Source organism: Gopherus evgoodei, chromosome 16 (genome assembly GCF_007399415.2).
Source record: "Gopherus evgoodei ecotype Sinaloan lineage chromosome 16, rGopEvg1_v1.p, whole genome shotgun sequence".
NCBI classification, from domain to species: domain Eukaryota; kingdom Metazoa; phylum Chordata; order Testudines; family Testudinidae; genus Gopherus; species Gopherus evgoodei.
In genome coordinates, this window is record NC_044337.1 from 5,067,877 (window position 1) to 5,090,852 (window position 22,976).

The 22,976-nt window shown below is 57.0% G+C and overlaps 1 protein-coding gene across 1 annotated transcript in view; it reads right to left on the bottom strand.

Moving 5' to 3' along the window:
• Positions 1-22,976, bottom strand: part of NDOR1 (NADPH dependent diflavin oxidoreductase 1) — a 48,211-nt gene that overhangs the window by 13,508 nt on the left and 11,727 nt on the right. The window contains exons 2-13 of the mRNA XM_030535515.1: positions 22,746-22,880; positions 21,270-21,347; positions 20,549-20,646; positions 19,427-19,525; positions 16,943-17,044; positions 14,174-14,365; positions 13,133-13,254; positions 6,025-6,245; positions 4,306-4,413; positions 3,127-3,241; positions 2,076-2,222; positions 1,129-1,247 (exon numbers count right to left, since the gene is read on the bottom strand). Coding sequence (XP_030391375.1) covers positions 1,129-1,247; positions 2,076-2,222; positions 3,127-3,241; positions 4,306-4,413; positions 6,025-6,245; positions 13,133-13,254; positions 14,174-14,365; positions 16,943-17,044; positions 19,427-19,525; positions 20,549-20,646; positions 21,270-21,347; positions 22,746-22,880 — 1,536 coding nt within the window. The remainder of the gene's footprint in view (positions 1-1,128; positions 1,248-2,075; positions 2,223-3,126; positions 3,242-4,305; positions 4,414-6,024; positions 6,246-13,132; positions 13,255-14,173; positions 14,366-16,942; positions 17,045-19,426; positions 19,526-20,548; positions 20,647-21,269; positions 21,348-22,745; positions 22,881-22,976) is intronic.

A 22,976-nucleotide genomic window follows, 5' to 3' on the forward strand; every position in this document is an offset into this window, starting at 1 on the left:
TGGGAAGCAGAGGCCCCTGCAGGCCACGTGAACCCTGCAAAGGCTGTTGTAGGGCCTGAGGGGGGTGTAGCTTGTGCTAGAGGCAGCAGGACGGTGGGGACCTGCAGCTGACAGTGCCAGCCCCTTACAAGCAGCAGGAACGCCCTCCCTGAGTGCTGGGCCCGTCTCTCAGATGGCCCGACAGAGAAAGAAAAGGTCCGGCAGGGTCTCAGTCACCTGCTGGCCAGGGGCAGATGCCACAGGTGAGCAGGCAGCAGCAAGGTGCAGGGGCAGTGCCCTGGGGAGAAGCTCAATGCCATTACCTAGCTGCAGGAATCCTGCCCAGGGGCCTTTCCCAGGACAGCCCCAGTGCTCCCCTTTCAAACAGCCTCTGGCTAGAAGGGGTCCCCAGTGCCCCAGGCAGGCCCCTCTCAGCCTTCTCCTGCCAGGGAGGGCTCCTCTGAGGCTGCAGGTCCCCCCCACGTGCCATCCTCTTGCTGCACCTAACACTCTACCTGTCCGGGGCACACAAAGTGGAGCACAGCTCCCCGGCGAGGACATGCACTGGCTGGTAATGCGTCACCACGCTCCTTTCTGCCTTGGCCCTGGAGGGGGGCTTTGGAAATGGAGGTTGTGCACTGGATGCATGTCCACTGAACGTCCAGGCTGATCCCCGACTTCATCTCTCTCAGGACTCACCTCCTCCCCTTCCCACACCGCGGGTTTAACAACAGAAATAACACGACCTCCCCCACACCCCTGCTGTCTGCCGTCCAGCCTGCAGCAGAGACAGCTTGCTTCGGTATGGGGGAGGCAACATGATCCGATGCAAGGGGCTCTCTTTGTAAAGAAAAGCAAAGGGCACAGGGAGGGGGGCCACGGTGCTGGTCGAAGTCCACGACACATCAGGCTGCAGTTCTAGTTTGGATGCAAGGCCCCCCCCGGCCCTGACCTGTATGCTGCTCCAAGGTGTCTGCCATTTAGCAAAGAGCCCCTGCCAGTCTGCAGCGGGGGGTGGGGGGGGGGTGCTCTGCCCATCACCCAGCAACGGGACTCAGCAAAGCCATCCCACACTGAGAGCCCGTCACAGGGCACCGGTCCCTGGCCCCTGTGCACCTGCCGGTGGCCGCTCCTTGCACAGTTACTGACCTGGTCCCTGGAAAAGGCTGTAAAGAGAGTCAGGTGCCCGCTCTTCACCAGCTCCTGCCACTCAGCCCCGCAGTAAAAGTCCTTGGATTTCTGGCGGCAGCCAAAAAATAAATAGTTCCCTGCAGAGAAACCGAAGGGGCACGTTGGAGGCAGGGCAGTTGATGGGACTCCACGGATTGCTGTTCGGACACAGGCCGCTCTGAGCATGTACAGCAGCCCTGCATCCGACACTGGTCCTCGCTCTGGCCTGCCCTGCCCTGCTCTTCGCCACGGGACATAGGATAACTGACCAGCCCCCTTCTACAAATGGCCCAATGGCAGGAGCCCTCCGCCCTGCCCCCAGCCCGGGGGCCACCCACCAGGGATTCCCCCCACCCACAGCCTGAAGGGACATCAGAACTTCCCTTCCATGGGCAGAACATCCACTCTCCAATCTGAGGGGGCCCTTCTCTCCCATGGGGCCCATGTACCAGAGATCTGCCTCACCGGCCCTGAGCTCCAGAGACTCCACCTGTCCCACCTCTGCTTCAGAGGCCTTGTGCAGTCGTTACATCCCCACACCCTAGGGCAATTTATTCTGGTCCACTGCTTGTACCCGATCTGAACCTCTCCCTGCCCTGGGGCGCACCCCTCCCCCTTCCCTGGGGCGCACCCCTCCCCCTCCCCACTGTCCTGGGAGAACCACCCCCCCTGCCCTGGGCACTCCTTGTCCACTGTCCTGGGGGCATCCCTCCCTCTGCCCTGGAGCGCATCCTGCCCACAGTCCTGGGTGCACCCCTCCCCCTGCCCTGGGGCGCACCCTTCCCACTGTCCTGGGCGCACCCCCCCCACAGTCCTGGGCGCACCCCGTCCACAGTCCTGGGGTGCACCCTGCCCACTGTCCTGGGTCGCACCCTTTGGCGGCAAGGAGGGGGCCTGCAGGAATCATTCCCAGGCGAGATCCTCACCTTTCCTGCCATGTGCAACACGCTCTTGTATGGCTGCTCTGAAGGGTGCCACTCCCGTGCCAGGGCCAATCATGATGATAGGGGTGTCTGGCTCCACAGGAAACTTCATCCCTCCTCTCTTCACCCACAGAGGAACCCGGACATCCCCTGCAAAAGGATCAGGCCAGGTACAGTCATGCCTCAACCACGGCAGGCCCTAGAACTGCAACTGCAATATAAGCGGCAGCCATCCACCTGGCAGAGCACTGCCCTGGGGGCAGCTCGGTCTTGTGCCAACCATTATCCTGTGCTGTTGGGAGAAATACAGACGGAGCAGAGAAGGAAACGGCATGTCATGGGCCTGAGGAAGCCGCTAAGTGCTGCAGCCCTGTGGACACGCTCAGGGCGTTTGGGGAGATGGACTAAATACGATCCCATTATTCTTCCATCCATGGATCCAAATCTTCACTGTTCTACCAGGCTCTGGCTCCTCGCATAGATGGGCCCCGGTGGGCTGGAGGGGCAGTGGTGGAGGAGAATCGGTCACCTTGATGATGGCGTTCAGGGCGGCAGGACTGACCACCGTGAGAGCAGTAGGGGAAGGTCCAGCCACCCTGACAAAGGGATGGCTTCCTGCCACCCGTCTCCTCCCCGGGGATCCCTGTGATGGAGCAGAGGGCCACGCCCCTAGGGAGGGACAGGGCTCCCTTGAGATGGACAAGGATGATGCTTTTAAGAGAAACACTCACCTCCCCGGGGTCAATGCAGGACCCTGGAGGCTAGACTCAGCACTTGTTCTGCAGCAGGGTTCGGAAGAGGGAGAGGATCTCGGGGGCAGGACGGATCAGGCAGGCAGAGAGGGGCTGCATGCCCAGGGGAAAGCAGGGCAGTCAGTGCTGGGTCACTCTTCACAGAGTAACACGAAGAGGAGGGAGGCAGGGCATTCGGCCTCTTGCCAAGTTAACCTGTGCCCAACTCCATGCAGGCTCTCTGGCACAGAGGGGGGCATGCCCCTGGCCTAGGGGCAGTGGAGCACTCAGAGCTCTGCCTGTGATACCAAGTGACCAGTTACCTTGTTGAGGGTGGAGGGATGCCAGCCAGGTAGAGCAGAGGCCACGTCGGGGTTTGCTGAGACGTGTCTTGTACTGCACCACAGCCAGAAGGATCTGGAGTCTGTTGGGGAGAGCCTGGGTGCAGAAAGGTGCAATGTCAAACCGCCTGGACCCAACAGGCCCACTGAGCCAGCCAGGCCCTCCTGACTAACACCATGGAAGAGCAGGGCAAAGCCCTGTGCAGCCCCGCAAGGGGCAACTGGCCTAGCCAAAGATGAGCGCAGTGGGGATGGTGCAGAACCAGAGGGACCAACGGGCTCAGCTGATGCGGCAGGAGATGGGACACGGGAGTGGCTGGAGCACTGGTTTGCAGTAGTGGGCAAGTGGTCTGACTGGGAGGCAGTTCCTGGGCCCGGTGCTCGCCCCATCCAGGAGGTACTTCCTAGCCTGAGGCTGCCATTTTGGCAGCAGAACAGAGAATCCCTCCTTTCAAAGCTTACCCCTGACCCGCCAGCTCCCTGCACGCATGGAGCGCCCCGGATGCAGGAGGGTCCTGGCAGAAGCCTTCTTGACACAGCTAGACTGAGGAGACGTGCCAGTCCCAAAGGCTTAAGAACCCCAGGACAGAAGGGAAAATTCTACTAGCTACTGGGCAACTCTGCAGCTCACGTTCATGCCCTCGCTCCCCCGTGGGACAGGCGCCTGAGTGCCATCTACTGGTGGCAACAGGCAGCGACTACACCAGCTGCCGTACGTGAACCGTGCTGGCACTACAACGCCACTGTCACACCCATATCCAGAGTGCAGGGTGGCCTAACAGTCCCCACCCGTGGCACGCCCAGGCCAGACACTCCGCACCTAAACGCAGCCCTCGGTCCACAGGGCAGGGGAAATAGCAGGGCCCATTTCTTTGGCTACATCCAACGCCAAAGCTCCCGTGACTCCCAGGGGCTCAGGAGTGAGGAAACGTGAATGGCCAGAGCTGGAGGTTGGTGCCTATATGGAACTGGCCATTCAACAGTCTCCACAGCAAGGGGTGGAGCCTGTGAGAGTTGTGGAGTCTGCAGGATACAGGAACAGACAGCTCCTTCCTCTTTGGGCAATGTTGGTGTCCCGAACGAAGAGCCTTCTTGGGGCAGTGAGTTGTTAGCCCTAGCCCAGCAACTACATGGGAGAACAGGAACGCTGGAGCTCCTTACCAGCATGGAGGAGGCGATGGAAAAGGCACGGGGCTGGATACAGGGGATGAGGTCCAGCAGGTAGTCAAGAGGAACAGCACAAGTGGTGTGAGGGAAATCGCAGAGGACCTGGAAACACCAAAGAGATGTGAAAAAGGAGGACAGGACCAGGGAGATGGTCTGCCTTTCCTTCGGGATGGGCCCATGGAGAGAAACCCCTGAGCCTGGCAGAAGCAGCCCTTTACACAGCTGTCCAATGCTGGTAATGACAGCCTTTCAGGAAGGATGTTGATAAACTGGAGAGGGTTCAGAGAAGAGCCATGAGATTGATACGAGGATTAGAAAACCTGCCTTGGAGTGACACTCAAGGACCTCAATCTATTTAGCTTAACCAGTCAATAAAAACCTAACTGGGGAACAAATATGTAATAATGGGCTCTTCGATCTAGCAGAGAAAAGTGTAACATGGCCCAGTGGCTGGAAGTTGAAGCTAGACAAATTTGGACTGGAACTAAGGCGGATATTTTTAACAGTGAGAGTAATTAACCTTTGGAACAACGCACCAATGGTCGTGGTAGAGTCCCCATCACTGGCTATTTTCATATCAAGGTTGGATGTCTGTCTAACAGATCTGCCCTAGGAATGATTGTGGGACAGGTCTCTGGCCTGTGCAATACTGGGGGTCAGAGGAGATGATCACAATGGTCCTTTTTGGCCTGGGAGTCTCTGACTAGACACACACGACTACCACTCTGTTCTCCTGGAAGGCAACCTGTGAGTGGGGCAGTCTGTGGCCACATCCATGGCACTGGTAGGCCCTCTAGATGTGCTTGTGCTCTGCCCACCCCCACATCAGAGCCCTCCATAGGCTCCTGGCCCTTGCCTCCTTCACAGAGTGCTCCGCACCAAGGTACTGTGGAGAGCAGTATGTCCAGGACATCGTTTCAGCACTGGGGCACGCGAGCCCAACCTTGTTGCAGGTGTCTAGGGCTTCCTGGCCAAACTGTCTAAGCCAATAAAGAAGGTTCTTTTCTTGCCCTTCCTCCCCTGTATTAAAAAACCTGGGAAATTCCATAGGGGAAAAATGTGTGTGAAGGGAACAGCAAAGTTGCAAATTAAGTCCAAGTCAGGGAATGTCCAGGTCCCGGTGCCCTTCTTCGTGTGCATTACACCCCGGGTCTTTCAGCCCAGGACCACGTGAATCCTCGTTCAGTGCCCAGCTAGGACAGTGGGAGGTGAAGGAGATGGGATTCATCGTGAGAGAGCCCTTAGTCCTCCAACAGGGTAGGGAAGTGGGTTGGGGGCTGTGTCAGGGAGGAGAGGAGCGGGGGGAAGTAATCACATGCAAGGAGGGCACAGCCTAATCCAACACACTAGGATGACACCCACCACTTTCTCTTGTGTTTCCTCAACTCCCCCTCATCCCCAGGAAGAGCCCAACTCACCCTAACACACCTCCCTGCAACCCTCCTTGGCCTCCAAGGGCTGCCTGGGACTCTACTCTTGGCTGTTACAGGGACTGTGCCGGGACACCCTTCTCCACAAGGGCTGACCTGCTGCCCAGCCAGGGGAAGGGTGGAGCAGACACATGGTCCTTACCGATCCTCGCTGCAAAACATCTGTGCCTACTTCATTTCCAGCTTCAGTGAGCGGGGCAAGGCCAAGCAGAGCCAAGAACTCAATGCAGCTCCCTACAGAAAGCACCCACTGTCCCCCGGCAGGTTCCCCCAGCTGCCATACCTCCAATGTGGTCCTGCGGGGCCGGTTGCAGTAGCTGTAGAGCTCCTCCTGGCCCTGCGCAGAGCTGAATTCCTGTAGCTTCTCTCGCTCCAGTTCGTTTGGCGAGAACCAGGACAAGAGCTCGAAGAAAGAGCGACGGGGAACACAGGAAATGTCCAGGTAGCAGGCGACCAGGTGCTGGATGGTGCACGGCTGCGGCAAGTGGGCAGGAAGGGGGGTTCCTGCAAGGGACAGCATGAGGCCAAGACAGCTCTTGAGACTGGCGCTGACCCAAGTACGGGGCAAGAAGCCTGGCTGCACAGCTGCCCAAGGAGCTCCCTCCCACCCCGCCTAGGGCTGCCTCAGCTCGGAGCCCAACTGGAGCTGGAGAGGCTCTGCAATAGCAGAAGACACGTACGGTGCAGCGTGAGTGATGCTGCAGCCTGCTGAAGTGGGTGTAGTGGTTCCTAGGGGAGCACAAAGCAAAAGTAACTGAGTCACCCCAGTGAATGGATTTGCCAGCACCCAGGGGAGCCCAGTCGAACCCAGTGGAAGCTCCCCAGGACAGGTGACTTACCTGAGCTGTAACTGGTGCTTCGAGCTGTGGGTGCAGATGGGTGTTGCACTCAGGTGTGTTTGCACGTTGCGTATGAAGAGTCGAAGATGTTTTTCCTACAACAGACTTCCTTGGGGCAGCAGGTCTCCTTGTGACCCCGCCCCAGGCTATATAAGGGCGGCACCAACCCAACCCCCCTCAGTTCTTTCCCTCGAGAGAGGCAGACTAGGACGCCAGTGACGGGGGCTGGAGGGTGGGTCGTGGAACCCATGTCTGCATCCACAGCTCAAAGAATAACTGCTGCAGGAAAACCGTCTCCGGCTCTCCATGCCCTAGGTGCAGACACACCTGAGTGCAAGGCACATCTGCAACCGCTTGAGGAACCGGCCACAGCATTGTCCCTGTCAGCCGGCAGAGCCCTCACTGCTCCACTCCCCTCCTCGCTCCCGGCCAGCCCGCACGGCCACCACTGCGTGGCCGCGGCCACTGCTCCGCTCTGCTCCCCCTCCCCTACTCCCCCCAGGCCACCCTGAATGGCCACCCCTCCCCTCCACACCCCATCCTCGGCCAGCCCTCCCCAGCCACTCCATGCAGCCACAGCTCCCCTGCCTCCCCTTACCCACCCCACGTGGCCACCACTCCCCAGCCCCTCCCCCTTGCAGCCCATAGCCTGAGATAGATTCATAGATTCATACACTCTAGGACTGGAAGGGACCTCGAGGGGTCATCGAGTCCAGTTCCCTGCCCTCATGGCAGGACCAAATACTGTCTAGACCATCCCTGATAGACATTTATCTACCCTACTCTTAAATATCTCCAGAGATGGAGATTCCACAACTTCCCTAGGCAATCTATTCCAGTGTTTAACTACCCTGACAGTTAGGAACTTTTTCCTAATGTCCAACCTAAATCTCCCTTGCTGCAGTTTAAGCCCATTGCTTCTTGTTCTATCATTAGAGGCTAAGGTGAACAAGTTTTCTCCCTCCTCCTGATGACACCCTTTTAGATACCTGAAAACTGCTATCATGTCCCCTCTCAGTCTTCTCTTTTCCAAACTAAACAAACCCAATTCCTTCAGCCTTCCTTCATAGGTCATGTTCTCAAGACCTTTAATCATTCTCGTTGCTCTTCTCTGGACCCTCTCCAATTTCTCCACATCTTTTTTGAAATGCGGTGCCCAGAACTGGACACAATACTCCAGTTGAGGTCTAACCAGCGCAGAATAGAGCAGAAGAATGACTTCTCGTGTCTTGTTTACAACACATCTGTTAATGCATCCCAGAATCACGTTTGCTTTTTTTGCAACAGTATCACACTGTTGACTCATATTTAGCTTGCAATCCACTATGACTCCTAGATCTCTTTCTGCCATACTCCTTCCTAGACAGTCTCTTCCCATTCTGTATGTGAAACTGATTGTTCCTTCCTAAGTGGAGCACTTTGCATTTGTCTTTATTGAACTTCATCCGGTTTACCTCAGACCATTTCTCCAATTTGTCCTGATCATTTTGAATTTTGACCCTGTCCTCCAAAGCAGTTGCAATCCCTCTCAGTTTGGTATTGTCTGCAAACTTAATAAGCGTACTTTCTATGCCAACATCTAAGTCGCTGATGAAGATATTGAACAGAGCCAGTCCCAAAACAGACCCCTGTGGAACCCCACTTGTTATACCTTTCCAGCAGGATTGGGAGCCATTAATAACTACTCTCTGAGTACGGTTATCCAGCCAGTTATGCACCCACCTTATAGTAGCCTCATCTAAATTGTATTTGCCTAGTTTATCGATAAGGATATCATGCGAGACCGTATCAAATGCTTTACTAAAGTCTAGGTATACCACATCCACCGCTTCTCCCTTATCCACATGACTCGTTATCCTATCAAAGAAAGCTATTAGATTGGTTTGACACGATTTGTTCTTTACAAATCCGTGCTGGCTATTCCCTATCACCTTACCACCTTCCAAGTGTTTGTAGATGATTTCTTTAATTACTTGCTCCATTATCTTCCCTGGCACAGAAGTTAAGCTAACTGGTCTGTAGTTTCCTGGGTTGTTTTTATTTCCCTTTTTATAGATGGGCACTACATTTGCCCTTTTCCAGTCTTCTGGAATCTCTCCTGTCTCCCAAGACTTTCCAAAGATAATAGCTAGACGCTCAGATACCTCCTCTATTAACTCCTTGAGTATTCTAGGATGCATTTCATCAGGCCCTGGTGACTTGCAGGCATCTAACTTTTCTAAGTGATTTTTAACTTGCTCTTTTTTTATTTTATCTTCTAAACCTACCCCCTTCCCATAAGCATTCACTATATTAGACATTCCTTCAGACTTCTCAGTGAAGACCGAAACAAAGAAGTCATTAAGCATCTCTGCCATTTCCAAGTTTCCTGTTACTGTTTCTCCCTCCTCACTGAGCAGTGGGCCTACCCTGTCCTTGGTCTTCCTCTTGCTTCTAATGTATTGATAAAAAGTCTTCTTGTTTCCCTTTATTCCCATAGCTAGTTTGAGCTCATTTTGTGCCTTTGCCTTTCTAATCTTGCCCCTGCATTCCTGTGTTGTTTGCCTATATTCATCCTTTGTAATCTGACCTAGTTTCCATTTTTTATATGACTCCTTTTTATTTTGTAGGTCATGCAAGATCTCGTGGTTAAGCCAAGGTGGTCTTTTGCCACATTTTCTATCTTTCCTACCCATCGGAATAGCTTGCTTTTGGGCCTTTAATAGCGTTCCTTTGAAAAACTGCCAACTCTCCTCAGTTGTTTTACCCCTCAGTCTTGATTCCCATGAGACCTTACCTATCAGCTCTCTGAGCTTACCAAAATCCGCCTTCCTGAAATCCATTGTCTCTATTTTGCTGTACTCCCTTCTACCCTTCCTTAGAATTGCAAATTCTATGATTTCATGATCACTTTCACCAAAGCGTCCTTCTACTTTCAAATTCTCAACGAGTTCCTCCCTATTTGTTAAAATCAAGTCTAGAACAGCTTCCCCCCAGTAGCTTTCTCAACCTTCTGAAATAAAAAGTTGTCTGCAATGCAGTCCAGGAACTTATTGGATAGTCTGTGCCCCGCGGTGTTATTTTCCCAACATATATCTGGATAGTTGAAGTCCCCCATCACCACCAAATCTTGGGCTTTGGATGATCTTGTTAGTTGTTTAAAAAAAGCCTCATCCACCTCTTCTGCCTGGTGAGGTGGCCTGTAGTAGACTCCTAGCATGACATCACCCTTGTTTTTTACCCCTTTTATCCTAACCCAGAGACTCTCAACACTTTCGTCTCCTATGTCCATCTCCACCTCAGTCCAAGTGTGTACATTTTTAATATAAGGCAACACCTCCTCCCTTTTTCCCGTCTATCCTTCCTGAGCAAACTATACCCATCCACACCAACATTCCAATCATGTGTATTATCCCACCAAGTTTCAGTGATGCCGACAATGTCATAGTTGTGCTTATTTATTAGCACTTCCAGTTCTTCCTGCTTATTACCCATACTTCTCACATTTGTATATAAGCATCTAAGATTCTGGTTTGATCTTGCCTCCCAGTTTTGCCCTGACCCTCCTTTCTCTCTGCCATTATAGCCCCCGCTCCCTCTTGTTTCCGACCCATCTCCCAGGTCTTCATGTTCCCCACTGTGGGGGAGGTTGGGAGCGTTGCAAAGAAAAGTGGGTGCTGACACACAGTAACGGTGATTTTCTTAGCTGTCTTGTGTCTGTGGATCTCACTCCAGATGCACGGGCACATCCGGGATGTGAGAGGTGAATCTCTGACCAGCAGGGTCTATTGGCCTGTGACCTGCAATCCTTGTGCCTTGTCCGCCTGGGAGCTTGTGGGGCAGAGTAGCCCAGCCTGTCTCTCAGTCCCCTGGCTAGTTCAGAACCTCAGCAGAGATGGACGATGAAAGGAGCAGGGCCGGAGGGCAGGCTGGGGGGCCACACAGCCAAACCACCTCAGAGCAGCACAGCCACTGGAAGATCCGTCTCCAAGTTTCTCTCTGGGTGGGTCCCCACTTGTGGTGGCTACACACACCTACCCAACCAACAGGTGGGAGCAAGGACCGCAGAACTGCTCTCCTGAGCCCGGATCCGGGCACTAATGTATTGTCACAGTCTGTGCTGGGTTCTGGGTAGAGTCTAGCCCTCTGGAACAGCCTCCCAACAGGGCTTGTGGGGGGCAAAGAATGAATTCGCTTTAAACGAAAGGTGGACAAGTGTCTCAGTGGATTGTATGATGGGGTTGCTTGTGATGGCAGGGGCAGGGCTCAAACCAGAAGGGACCTGGCTGCTGTCTTATGTACCTAAAACTCACACATCAGGCCCTCAGCTGGGGGACGCTCCCCTCCCCACCCTGTACTCTGGGGTTCGTTTCTTTCCTCTGAAGCACGAGGGCCAGCCCTGGCTGGAGATGCAACACTGGGCGGGGAGGGCCAGGGCTCTGAGCTTGTTCTCCCTCAGATGCTTAGCTGGCTGAATCCTGCTCACGCTGCCCAGGGCCTAGCTGACTGCCCTGCGTGGGCTTAGGAAGGAATCTGCCCCCAGCTCAGACCGGCAGTGATCTTGGCATGCCCGAGTGCAGGTCACTCCCAGGATTATTTGGGGGAATCTCGTCTATTTCCTTGACATTGGTGCACCTGGCCTCTGCTGTTCTCTGCCTGGGGCTGTGACGCTTTGGCCTCATCGCAGTGCTGGGGGCAGAGTGTGTATGCTGCTGGTCTGTCACCCACAGGGGATCAGAGCAGACGAGCTGGAGACCCCTGCTGCCCTTACACGCTCTGCAGCTGCTCTGCACACTCCCAGCACAGGAACGCTCCTGAGGCAAGCTGAAGAACTGGCTGGGCTCCAGCTGCGCGGGCCCTGACTCCCGACCACTGGGCAAAAGTTGCACTAAACACATGGCGATGGGTCGGGCTGCCCAGGGTGGGTCTTCGAGTGGGTGGCGATGGGCCGGGTTGGCTGGGGTGGGTGCCGACGGGCCGGGCTGGGTCTCTGAGGGGGTGGCGATGGGTCGGGCTGCCCACGGCGGGTCTTGGGACAGGGTCTCTGAGGGGGTGGTGATGGGCCGGGCTGGGTCTCGGGGTGGGAGGCGATGGGCTGGGCTGGTCAGGGTGGGTGGCAATGGGCTGGGTCTCAGGATGAGCAGCGATGGGCCAGGCTGGCCGGGGAGGGTCTTGGAGTGGGCGGCGATGGGCCGGGCTGGCCGGGGCGGGTCTTGGGACAGGTGGTGATGGGCCAGGCTGGGTCTCGGAGTAGGAGGCGATGGGCTGGGCTGGTCAGGGTGGGTGGCAATTGGCTGGGTCTCAGGGCGGGCAGTGATGGGCCGGGCTGGCCGGGGAGGGTCTCTGGGAGGAGAGGGGCTGGCCCAGTACTGATTCCTGGGGCGTTTATGAAAGACAAAGGAGGAAGACGAGCTCCTGGGGTCTCGCTGGAGGAGCCAATGGTGCCTCCTGGGGCTGAAGTGCTAGACCAGAGGGACAGTCTGGGCTGGTCCCCAAGTGACGCCCGTTGGGGCAGTCCTGGGCCCTTCGGAGGAATGTGTCTGGGTGTTCCTGCGGCCCCCACACTGAATACCTGGAGCTGACACAGGCAGTAAAGCAAGGGGCCTCCAGAGGGCAGGAGCCTCCCGACAGGTCAGCTCTGAAGAGAGGCTCATAGACTCATAGACTTTAAGGACCATTAAGAACTTCTAGTCTGACCTCCTGCACAATGCAGGCCACAGAATCTCACCCACCCACTCCTGTAACAAACCCCTAACCTGTGTCTGAGACACTGAAGTCCTCAAATTGTGTTTTAAAGACCTCAATGTGCAGAGAATCCTCCAGCAAGTGACCCGTGCCCCACGCTGCAGAGGAAGGCGAAAAACCTCCAGGGCCTCTGCCAATCGGCCTTGGAGGAAAATTCCTTCCTGACCCCAAATATGGTGATCAGTTAAACCCTGAGTATGTGGGCAAGACTCACCAGCCAGCACCCAGGAAAGAATTCTCTGTAGTAACTCAGATCCCATCCCATCCAACATCCCAGAACAACTCATTGGGCATATTTACTGCTAATAGTCAAAGATCAATTAATTGCCAAAATTAGGCTATCCCATCATACCATCTCCTCCATAAACTCATCGAGCTTAGTTCTGAAGCCAGATATGTCTTTTGCCCCCACTACTCCCCTTGGCAGGCTGTTCCAGAACATCACTCCGATGGTTAGAGTGCTGTGATGCCGCAGGTGGAGACCACTGAGCTCTGTCTCATGGGCCCGGTGCCAGGGGGAACTGAGGGGCCCACTCTGCCCGTCATGCCCTCAGGAGCGGGAGGGTGAGGACGCAGGCTAGACACTGCTGGTCAAATCCCGATCTCTCACATCTGGAGTGGGACCACATGGCCAGTGACTGGAAGCCCAGAGGATGGAGAGAGCCCCTCCCCTCTGTCACGAGACAGAGAAGGACAGCCAATCCATTGGTGGCTGACTAGCTCTCCTGCAATCTCCCAGGCTCCAAAGCCCAAGAAAGCAGAGACTGGAGCTGGAACAGAGCCGCTGAATGGCAGGGAGAGGAAGGAGAGGGAGGTGGGGGAGCTTACTGGGCTCAGAGGGCTTCAGCACGAAGCATCTGTCTGGATCCAGGCGCAGGAGCTGGCAGAACTGCTGCACGTCCTCAGGGGCATTCCGGGGCTGGATCATCACCACGTCTCCCGCACTGTACCTGCAGGGCACGTCCCAGCTGAGCATAGCCCCTGAGCATCCCTGCTGCGAGCTCCTCCCGCACAGCCAACCGCAGCAGAGGGAGAGCGGGAGGGGAGCTCACAGGCCCCTGCAGAGTGAGGGGTCTGAAAGGGGGATTGCCAAGCAGTGGGAGGAAGGTGGAAGCCTGTTCCTCACGGCAGGCCCCTCCCATGCGTGGAATCACTCTGCCCAGCTCCCTGCCTCCTGGGTTTCCAACAGCAACAAGTGAATCCCAATCAGTACCGGGTGGCAATGCCATCTAAATCCCCAGCTAGTGCCAAAATATAGACCCATTTTCCACCAGCTCTGCTGAGTAGGAAGCCAGCCCACCAGGGGCTAAATGGCTGGAGACTAGGCGCCACTGGGGCCCATTAAACCATGGGGCCCAGCATCCTTGCAGAAACCTGGAGAGGAGTGGACGGGGAGGGGGAAATGGAGTCTGTGCGGCCTGGGTAACACGTTCATCCCTTCCTGTAGGATCAGGTCTGCTCCCCTCCCGAGCAGCACCTGCCTGGGGCATCACTCAAAGGGCTGCCCAGTGGCAGCGAAACAGAACGGTGGGGCCCATCGTTGTGCAGATGGAGAGGCTGACAACAGGACAATGAGGAGAGGTGCAGAAAGCCAAACGCTGATGGCCCTGCTCAGATTGATAAACCCACTGAACAAGTCTCTGCTCTGGCCAGGAAGAGACCCCTGGAGAAAGAAAAGCCCCTTCTTCAGGGCTGTGATTCAGCAGAGACAGAAAGTGGCTGAGGTCATGGGGTCACTGCCACAGAAAAACACGTTCCAAAGATCAGCAGCTGCTGCTCCATCTAGCATCACTGTGAGCACGAGGAGGGGCAGGGCAGCTCACGTTCCACGCATTCGCTAGAAACCCAGTGTGTCTAGGGGTGACTCACTCAATCCCAGAGCCTGTGACATCAAACTCAATGAGCCGGACGTCCTGAAAGTGTGATTCCGCCGTGACTCTGAGGTTGGACACCACCCGGGCAGCAAAGGGGTGCAGCTCTGAGGTGGCCTGCCTGTCTGCCTCTCCGTCGCAGCCACTGGAGCACTCATCAAGAAAATGCAACGTGAACTTGGAGGGTAAACTGCAGGGAAGAACAATGTGGCACAGTCGGTTCCATTGCATGGTCTCTCTGGGCCAGTGGTGGTTAGCGCCAGTCACCCCCGAAGCCCAGAGCATTGCCTGGGCACCATCTGCAGGCTACTCCCAAACTCAGAGGGATTCCAATGTGCCCCAAACCGCTGCCAGGAGCCAGGCCAGCTCTGCAGTATGAGCACAGACTGAGGGCACACGGGACTCTAAAAGTTATCATGCAGATAGAGAGCACAACCCAGCCAGTCTGCTACGCGGAACCCCCACAGCCAGATCCTCCACAAGGAGAAACCAAGGCCAAATGCATTCTGGGGCGGCCAGAGCCAGGCTCCAGCAACAGATGGTCCCAGAAAGGACACAGTAAATCTGCAAGGCTTCCAAGCATGCCACGGAAGTGAGGTGTGCAAATGAAGTGCACAGAACCCCCGCAGAGCAGCACTGCCGGAGAGCAACCCCCAGGCCGCTGACACAGGGACCAGGCAGCAGGGAAATGCCTGTAGCAAGAGCCCACCCCAGGGACACAGAGAGCAGTGCAGAATCCCACATGGGACAGCAGAGAGCTCTCCCTTCCCGAGAGAAAGGAGAACAGATTCACGTCCAGAAGGCCCCAGAGGAGTCTCCCCACCCCATGGAGGTAGCAGGACTCCCCTGCTGGTGCCCCACTGTCCTCACACCAGAGAGCAGGACTCCTAGGCTGGGAACACAACCTGTGATAGAAATGCAGCCTGGCAGGCGGGTCGGTGTGCAATATCCCATAGCCCCTCTTCCGGGGCAGAGGTCAGGGTCCCACGGAACAGTAGCAGCCCCCGGCTGCCTGAGCCCCCTTCCCCCGCACACATCCCCAGCCAGGCCTCTGTGCAGTACCGAGGAAGGGGAGACTACCAAGCTGAGCCCCATTTCCCTGTGGGAGGGTCCCCAGGGCAGGAATGGGGCCCACAGAACCTGCAGGTGCTCATAGTGGAGCTCTGCTACGATAAACCTGACACTTGGGGGCAAGACAAATGTCCTATTTAGGGCTGTCGCAGCCTGGACTGTGTCCCTTTAAATGATTCGCCATGAAAGACCTTCTGTGACACTGACATGAGCTAGCACCTGCTCTGCCAAGGCCCCCAGACCCCAACTGAACGCTGACGAGTGCATGGCTGGCAACCCGTCTGACTCACCCGTGTGTTAGTACAGTATTGTTAAAACAGGTATTAGATCGATAACCAGGGGTTTTCTGTTTAGACTTTGTGAAATGCTTGTATCATGCTGCATGTACTGACCTCACGTAATACCTGTACCCCATTGTATAAGGTTATATTAAGCGTTCGCAGTGGAAACCTGTGTGACTGTGTAGCTCACCAAACAGGAAAGAGGTGTTAGTTAATGAAAAGGTGGCTTCCTACAGAAGGTGTTAGGTCCTGCCCACAAAAGGGCCCATATGAGCCATCGTGAAACATCAGAGGACAATGACTTTGGAGACTGCTCCCCCTACACCTATGAAGAGGAGACACGCACAAGGACCCATCCCATCAGCCTGAACTCTGGGGCAAGGGAATAAAAATCCCTGAGAAGAAGAAATTTGGGTCACTATGCTACTGGACTTGGAGAGGGCAAGATTTCTAAGCTTAAGCGAGGGATCCCCAGTGCTTGGCGTGAGTTAGCCCTAGAGGACATACAGCATTTGGGTATTACAGCAGCTTTTATACCTGTTGGAACCTAAGACTGTAACTCATTTGTGTGTGTATGTTTACCAGCTTTAGCTTTGTAAATGACTCTCCCAGTTCTTTTTCTTAGTTCATAAGCCTTTAGTTAGAGTGGAACCCTGCCTATCTGAGCCTCCATTATCCAGCTCTCCATATTAACCAAACTAGGTGGCAGGGCTTAGGCTGTCAGCCCCAGGCGACAAGGCTGACAGTCCGAGCCCTGCCCATTCTCCTGATTATCTGAATTTTTAATTATCCGATCTGGTCCTGGTCCCAATTAGATCGGATAAGTGGGGTTCCACTGTAATTTATTATAAGATTGGCTACACGCGTTGTCTTTGGTGCAGGATCTAAAGGTGCAGCTGACCTGGGGTAAGTGACTAGTCCTTTGGGACGGGAAGTAACCTGAATATTGTCGTGATTTTTAGTGTAAGGGCCCATCCATCCCAAAGGCAGGTTTGTGTGGATGGCAAGACAGACTGGAGTACCCGAGGGGACTGTCTGTGACTCCATGTTAAGGCTGCTGTTCACACTTGACATTTGGTTGGTGAAATCTCTGTACAGAACTCATAACCAGTTTGGGGGGTGTGCCCTGCTCCTTGACAGTCTGCCCTGCAGTTGGTACTCATGTCCCTGAGCCACCTCAGACAGCCTGACACCTTCCTTTTCTACTGTGTGCCGAACGGGTTGAAGCAAGGCTCTTCCGTCCAGCGTGTGTCTGGGGCTCTGGCAACCGGGGCAGGAAGCTTCCAACCGAGCATACAGGGCAGAGTTGTGTGCCCACAAGGACTGGACTCAGAAAGCAGTATTTCAAGGCAGCACGTGCAACCAATCAGCTCCTCCCTAGCCAGCAGTGGTCTATGCCCACCCTTGGTACTCACAGGACATCTGGGCTGATAATGCCAAGGCCAGGAGGCAGAGGGTACAAGGGTAGGATCCTTCCCCACAAGTCCAGTAGCCAGGGATCAACCACTGCATCCGGCCTGCAGGAGGAAAATACAATCTGCAGCAGGGCTTCTACCACTGGGCTGGGGGGCTGCTGGGACCCTGCATCCCTGTGACCTCCAAACTTCAGAAACCTTCTTCCTGCAACGCTGCCAAGTGTGGTTCCTTGAGTCAGCCAGAGGGGGCACCAGAGAGATGTGAGCCGCCAGCTCCCAGCCCTGGCAGCCCAGCTGAAGCGGGACTGCCCATGGCACGGCACATGGCAAAGAAGCTACGTAACTTGGACGCCCTCGCCGGTGCTGAGCATCAGTTCCACTTCTCCCAGCAGGGAGGGCTGGTCACCAGGCTAGGCCCTCTGTGTAGTCCCACTTGGAGGAGCAGCAGTAGGCAGAGGTGACAATACAGATGCCTGACAGGTAGGTGCTGCCCAGCCGGTCCCTGTGGAGTGGTCACACGGGCAAACTGGAACAGGGACAGCGTTCTAGGGAGGACTCTCAAACCAGGCCCTGAGTTCAGAGAGGAGGCTCTTCAGACCCACGTGTAGCGGCCTCCCATGAGCTCCCTGAAGCAATGACACATGCATATGCAATGAGCCCGAGGGGAACACCACGGGCTCCTCCCCAGAGCTCCTGGCCCACAGGGAACCTGGCCATAGCTGTGCAGTGGGTTAGGTGCACATTACGTAGCAGGTCTTGGCAGCTGCCGGTGCTCTGTAGGCATACTTGAGTAATCAGTGCACTCCGGACAGGATAGCGAGATTAGAACGAGGGTGAGATTTTACTTCAACGTGAACTGGCTTCGATCATGGGTGAAAATCAGTGCAGCAGGTTTCAGCCTGTGCTGGACGTGTGACAAAACCACACGACTGGCGGGGACAAGGGGGAGGTCTCGTCAGGACTGCAGGTCAGGAATGGGGAAAATCAGCAGTGTGAGGTTTGGGGGGGGACCCAGGATTAGAACCAAAGGGGTGTGCTGCAGGCAGGGCTGGTGCTACCATTTAGGCAGCCTAGGCAATCGCCTAGGGCGCCAGAATAATTGGTGGGTGCCGTTTTGCCGGAGGGGGCGGCAGGCGGCTCCGGCGGAGCTGCCACAGTCGTGCCTGCGGACGGTCGGCTACTCACGCGGCTCCGGTGGACCGCCCGCAGGCATCACTGCAGCAGCTCCACCAGAGCCATGGAGCACGGGACCCTTCGCAGGCACCACTGCGGCAGCTCCACCAGAGCCATGGAGCACCGGACCCTCCACAGGCACCACTGCGGCAGCTCCACCAGAGCCACGGAGCACGGGACCCTCCGCAGGCACCACTGCGGCAGCTCCACCGGAGCCACGGAGCACGGGACCCTCCACAGGCATCACTGCAGCAGCTCCACCAGAGCCACGGAGCACCGGACCCTCCGCAGGCACCACTGCGGCAGCTCCACTAGAGCCACGGAGCACCGGACCCTCCGCAGGCACCACTGCGGCAGCTCCACTAGAGCCACGGAGCACCGGACCCTCCGCAGGCACCACTGCGGCAGCTCCACTAGAGCCACGGAGCACCGGACCCTCCGCAGGCACCACTGCGGCAGCTCCACTAGAGCCACGGAGCACCGGACCCTCCGCAGGCACCACTGCGGCAGCTCCACTAGAGCCACGGAGCACCGGACCCTCCGCAGGCACCACTGCGGCAGCTCCACCAGAGCCACGGAGCACCGGACCCTCCACAGGCATCACTGCAGCAGCTCCACTAGAGCCACGGAGCACCGGACCCTCCACAGGCACCACTGCGGCAGCTCCACCGGAGCCACGGAGCACCGGACCCTCCGCAGGCACCACTGCGGCAGCTCCACCAGAGCCACGGAGCACCAGACCCTCCACAGGCATCACTGCAGCAGCTCCACTAGAGCCACGGAGCACCGGACCCTCCACAGGCACCACTGCGGCAGCTCCACCGGAGCCACGGAGCACCGGACCCTCCGCAGGCACCACTGCGGCAGCTCCAGCGGAGCCGCGGGACCAGTGCGCGGGGCGGCGAAATTGCCGTCCGCCTAGGGCGCTCAAACCCCTAGCGCCGGTCCTGGCTGCAGGCCAGTGTGCAGAGCATTAGCAAAGACTGAAGGGAACAGGCAGCCACGCCTGGAAACCAAGGTTCTGCAGGAAAGGACTGAGGTGCCTGTGGGAGGGGGAGGGGATTCACAGCAGGGGAATACAGGTCCATAAGCAGAGCTGTGGGGAGGAGCCAGGCCTGGGCTAGGAGGGAGGGCAGCTCCGCAGATTTCAGGGGCAGGAGCAGAGCTGCTGAAGGGGTGTGAGCCGGCCCTGGGAAATCAGAGCCTGCAGGCCGAGCTGGGGGTGCAGCACTCATAGCCCTGCGCTAGCTGGAGGACCGAAGCCACAGGGGGGATCCTGCCAGCAGCCCCTCCCCCAGGCAGTGCGCTTACCCCAAGTCGTGCTGGTCGTCTCCCAAGGCGACTGGCAGGATGGGGCTGGCCCCGAGCTGCTGCAGCCGCTTGTGCAGCTTCTTCGCAATAAAATTAAACCTGGGCCAAGAAGAATCAGAGAGACAGACACAGTTAGGGGGGGCTTTACCCTTGGGAGCACGCAATCCCATTGTTGCCGGGCAGCGAAGCAGGGGGCTGGTCCCTGCCCCAGCCCCCACAAACTTGATAGCCCGTGGTCCTGCTTGCTTGGCCCCACATACACATTTCTGTCCTGCTGCTGAGTCGATAGGACTGATTGGGCTCCCCCAGCTGAGGGGGACGGACCAGGGCACAGCAGGTCCCTATGATCCTACCTGCTGCCCGGGAGGGGCTGGCTGGTTTTCAAGGATTTTTTTAACGTCAATACAAAAGAATCTCTCACCCTCCCATCAGCCTTTGAATGCACAGAAAACAGGCTCTCGCTCCCAGGCACAGCTTCTTCCCCACAGCTATCCTGCCTACACACAGGTGATGCAGGCTCCAGCCACGGCTCTGCTGCTGGGCTGACCCCTCCCCGGGGGTGCTGGTGGGGCTCACACGCAGCCCGGGCTGCTCTCTCCCCGGGGGTGCTGGTGGGGCTCACACGCAGCCCGGGCTGCCCTCTCCCCGGGGGTGCTGGGTGACTGACACACAGCCCGGGCTGCCCTCTCCCCGGGGGTGCTGGTGGGGCTCACACGCAGCATGGGCTGCCCTCTCCCCGGGGGTGCTGTATGGGTGACACAGCCCGGGCTGCCCTCTCCCCGGGGGTGCTGGTGGGGCTCACACGCAGCCCGGGCTGGCCTCTCCCCAGGTGTGCCACTTGCCCCCCACCCCACAGCATAGGCTGCCCTCTCCCTGGGCACATCACTTGCCCAGCACACTGACCAGGTTGCCTGCTAGCCCACAGACCCAACAGATCCTCTGGTGACTTTGAGCTTTTCTGATATCACGGGCTGATTTACACAAAAGGGTCTCAGAACAGCTCTCCTCACCCCAAAGCACTCGGTGCTGGCAGGGGATTGATCAATGGCTTTCAGAAACCCGCAGGCCTGGAAGGGAACTCCGTGTGTAATACAGCAAAGGGAGCGTGGACAAGCCACTCACTTGGGATAGGAGGAGTCTCCGAGGCCCAGCACGGCATAGTCCATCTGGCAAAGGGAGGCGGGGGACAGGTTCTTTCGGAAAATAAACCTCCAGAAATTCTACAAGCAAACACAGTTAAGAATCGCACGGCTCCAGCATGCACCCATTCCACAGGCTGCTCTGCCCTCCCGCCCCGCGGGCCCAGTCCTGCTGGGGTGGGGCCGTGATCGACTGGGGTCTGTCTCAGTTGGGTGATCAGTTCAGCTGAGTCCTTGGAGATGCAGAATACAATGAGTTCTCTGCTTTATCCAGCAAACTGAAGCCAGGAAACAAGCATCAGTCAGCCTTGCCATGGTGTCCGTCAGCAGGGAGCACTCGGCAAGCACAAGGCAAGCCCTGCCTTGCCATGACAGCAGGACAAACTGAGGCCATCATCACTCAGCAAGCTGCTGAGATGGCATCATCTTCCACATTTATGTCCTAGCAGAAATAGCGGGCGCTTCTCAGCCCCGAAGCCTCCCCAAAGAAAGGCTGTGATGGGGCTATTGTCGCATGGGGTCCCATTTAGCCCCATGATCCCCATCTCTGGCTCCCCTCCTGGTCTCTATAACCCTCCACATCCCACCCGCTCTCCCCAAAGCGCTGCAGGCAGGCGCCACCTGCTGCTGCCTGCCTGTTTAGGAAACAATCGGTTCTCGCAGAAACACAGTCACAGAAGTCAAACTGGGGGTAGGAACAATACCTTCATGTTGTCAGGCGGGTCCCCCTGGCCTGTGGTTGCACACACAAATACCACCAGCAGCTCCTGGATCAGCTGCGCCTGTGCGCACAACAAACATGGACACACGCGGTTAGGCCAGCAACCTTCAACATCCACTGGCAAACTGCACAAGACAGCATACAGAGCACACTGCCCCTCTGGCACAGCCCCAGCCCCACACTGCCCCCTCATACCCAGACTCCCCTGCACCCGCACAGCCACAACCCTGCATAATGCACCCCCACTCACATAGTCAGACCCTCCCCACACACACATACTGTCATGCACACTTCCCCCTGCACAGCCAGACCGATACACTGCCCCACTGCACAGCTACAGCCCTGCACAGCCTCAGCCCTCCACATGGCCAGACCCACACCCTGTCCCCGCTCCCCCCAGTCCTGCATACCCCCCCCATAGCTCCAACCTCCGCATACACCCCTCTGCACGGCCAGATCCACACACTACCCCAGTCCTGCACACCGCCCCTCTGTACAGGCAGACCGATACACTGCCCGCCACACAGCATAGCCCTCCACACAGCCAGCCCCGCTGCCACAGCCCCAGCCCCAGCCCCGCACACCGCCCCCCGCATGGCCAGACCCACACACTTCCCCAGTCCTGCACACCGCCCCCAGCACAGCCAGACCCTCTGCACAGCCCCAGTCCCGCGTACCACCCCTCTGCATGGCCAGACCCACACCCTGCCCCCCAGCCCTGCATACCACCCCCCCACACAGCTCCAACCCCCTGCACAGCCAGAACCCCCACACCGCCCCTCCGCATGGCCAGCCCCACACACTGCCCCCCACACAGCCCCAGCCCTTAAACCACAATCCCCCACAGCCCCACACCGCCGCCCCCGCCCTGCACAGGACACCAGGAGGGAGGGCATTCTGGGCACAGGCAGGCAAGCGAGCACAGCATGGATCCTCCTGGTAGCAGTATCTGATCGAGCAGCTTTAATCAAGCCCAGGTTTACGCAGTACAGCCATGTGCTCAGAAGGGCCTGACGTACTTTGTCAGAGCCTCTCGGCCCACCCAGCACAGCACGAACAACAGGTGTTAACAAGCCCTATTTGTGGTTTTCGCAAGTGGCTTTGTTTTTATCTTATTCTGGCCCAACACCCCGAGTTTCTGCAGGACACGCTCATGCTCTTCGTCTCGGAGAAAGTGGCTCTAAGTAAACCCAGGGTGGCACCAATTTGCACTAACGCAGCTAAAGGCATGTTTAACTCCTTGCCCAGTTCTCAGTCTCTGCAGCAGTGCAGAGCTTGTGCGCTTGCAAGGGGACTCGGAGGCCAGCACACAAGCCAAGCCTTGTTAGAGGGCAGGCGGCTGACGTGTAGCCGGGGTGCTGTCCAGGGCTCCCTGAAAGGAACTCAGTGGCAAGGGATGAATATAGAAGCTGCACAAGGCTCTTCTCGGCCTCAGTACTCATTTTACCCCCGTACTCACCACAGGGTAACTGTCCAGGGCCTCTACCCTGCAGTGAAAGTGACGCCGCTTGGCTTCCCTGCCAATTCTCTCGGCTGTATCTTGAGCTGTCCCAGTCTGGCTGCCAAAGAGAACAAGGAGCTTCCGTTCCGCCATCTGAAAGAGACAAAACTACTCAGCAGAGCCCAGGGGAGCTGCAGCGATCTCGCACAGTTCAGGGGCCCTGTCATGCTGGGAGCCACTCAGGGCCGT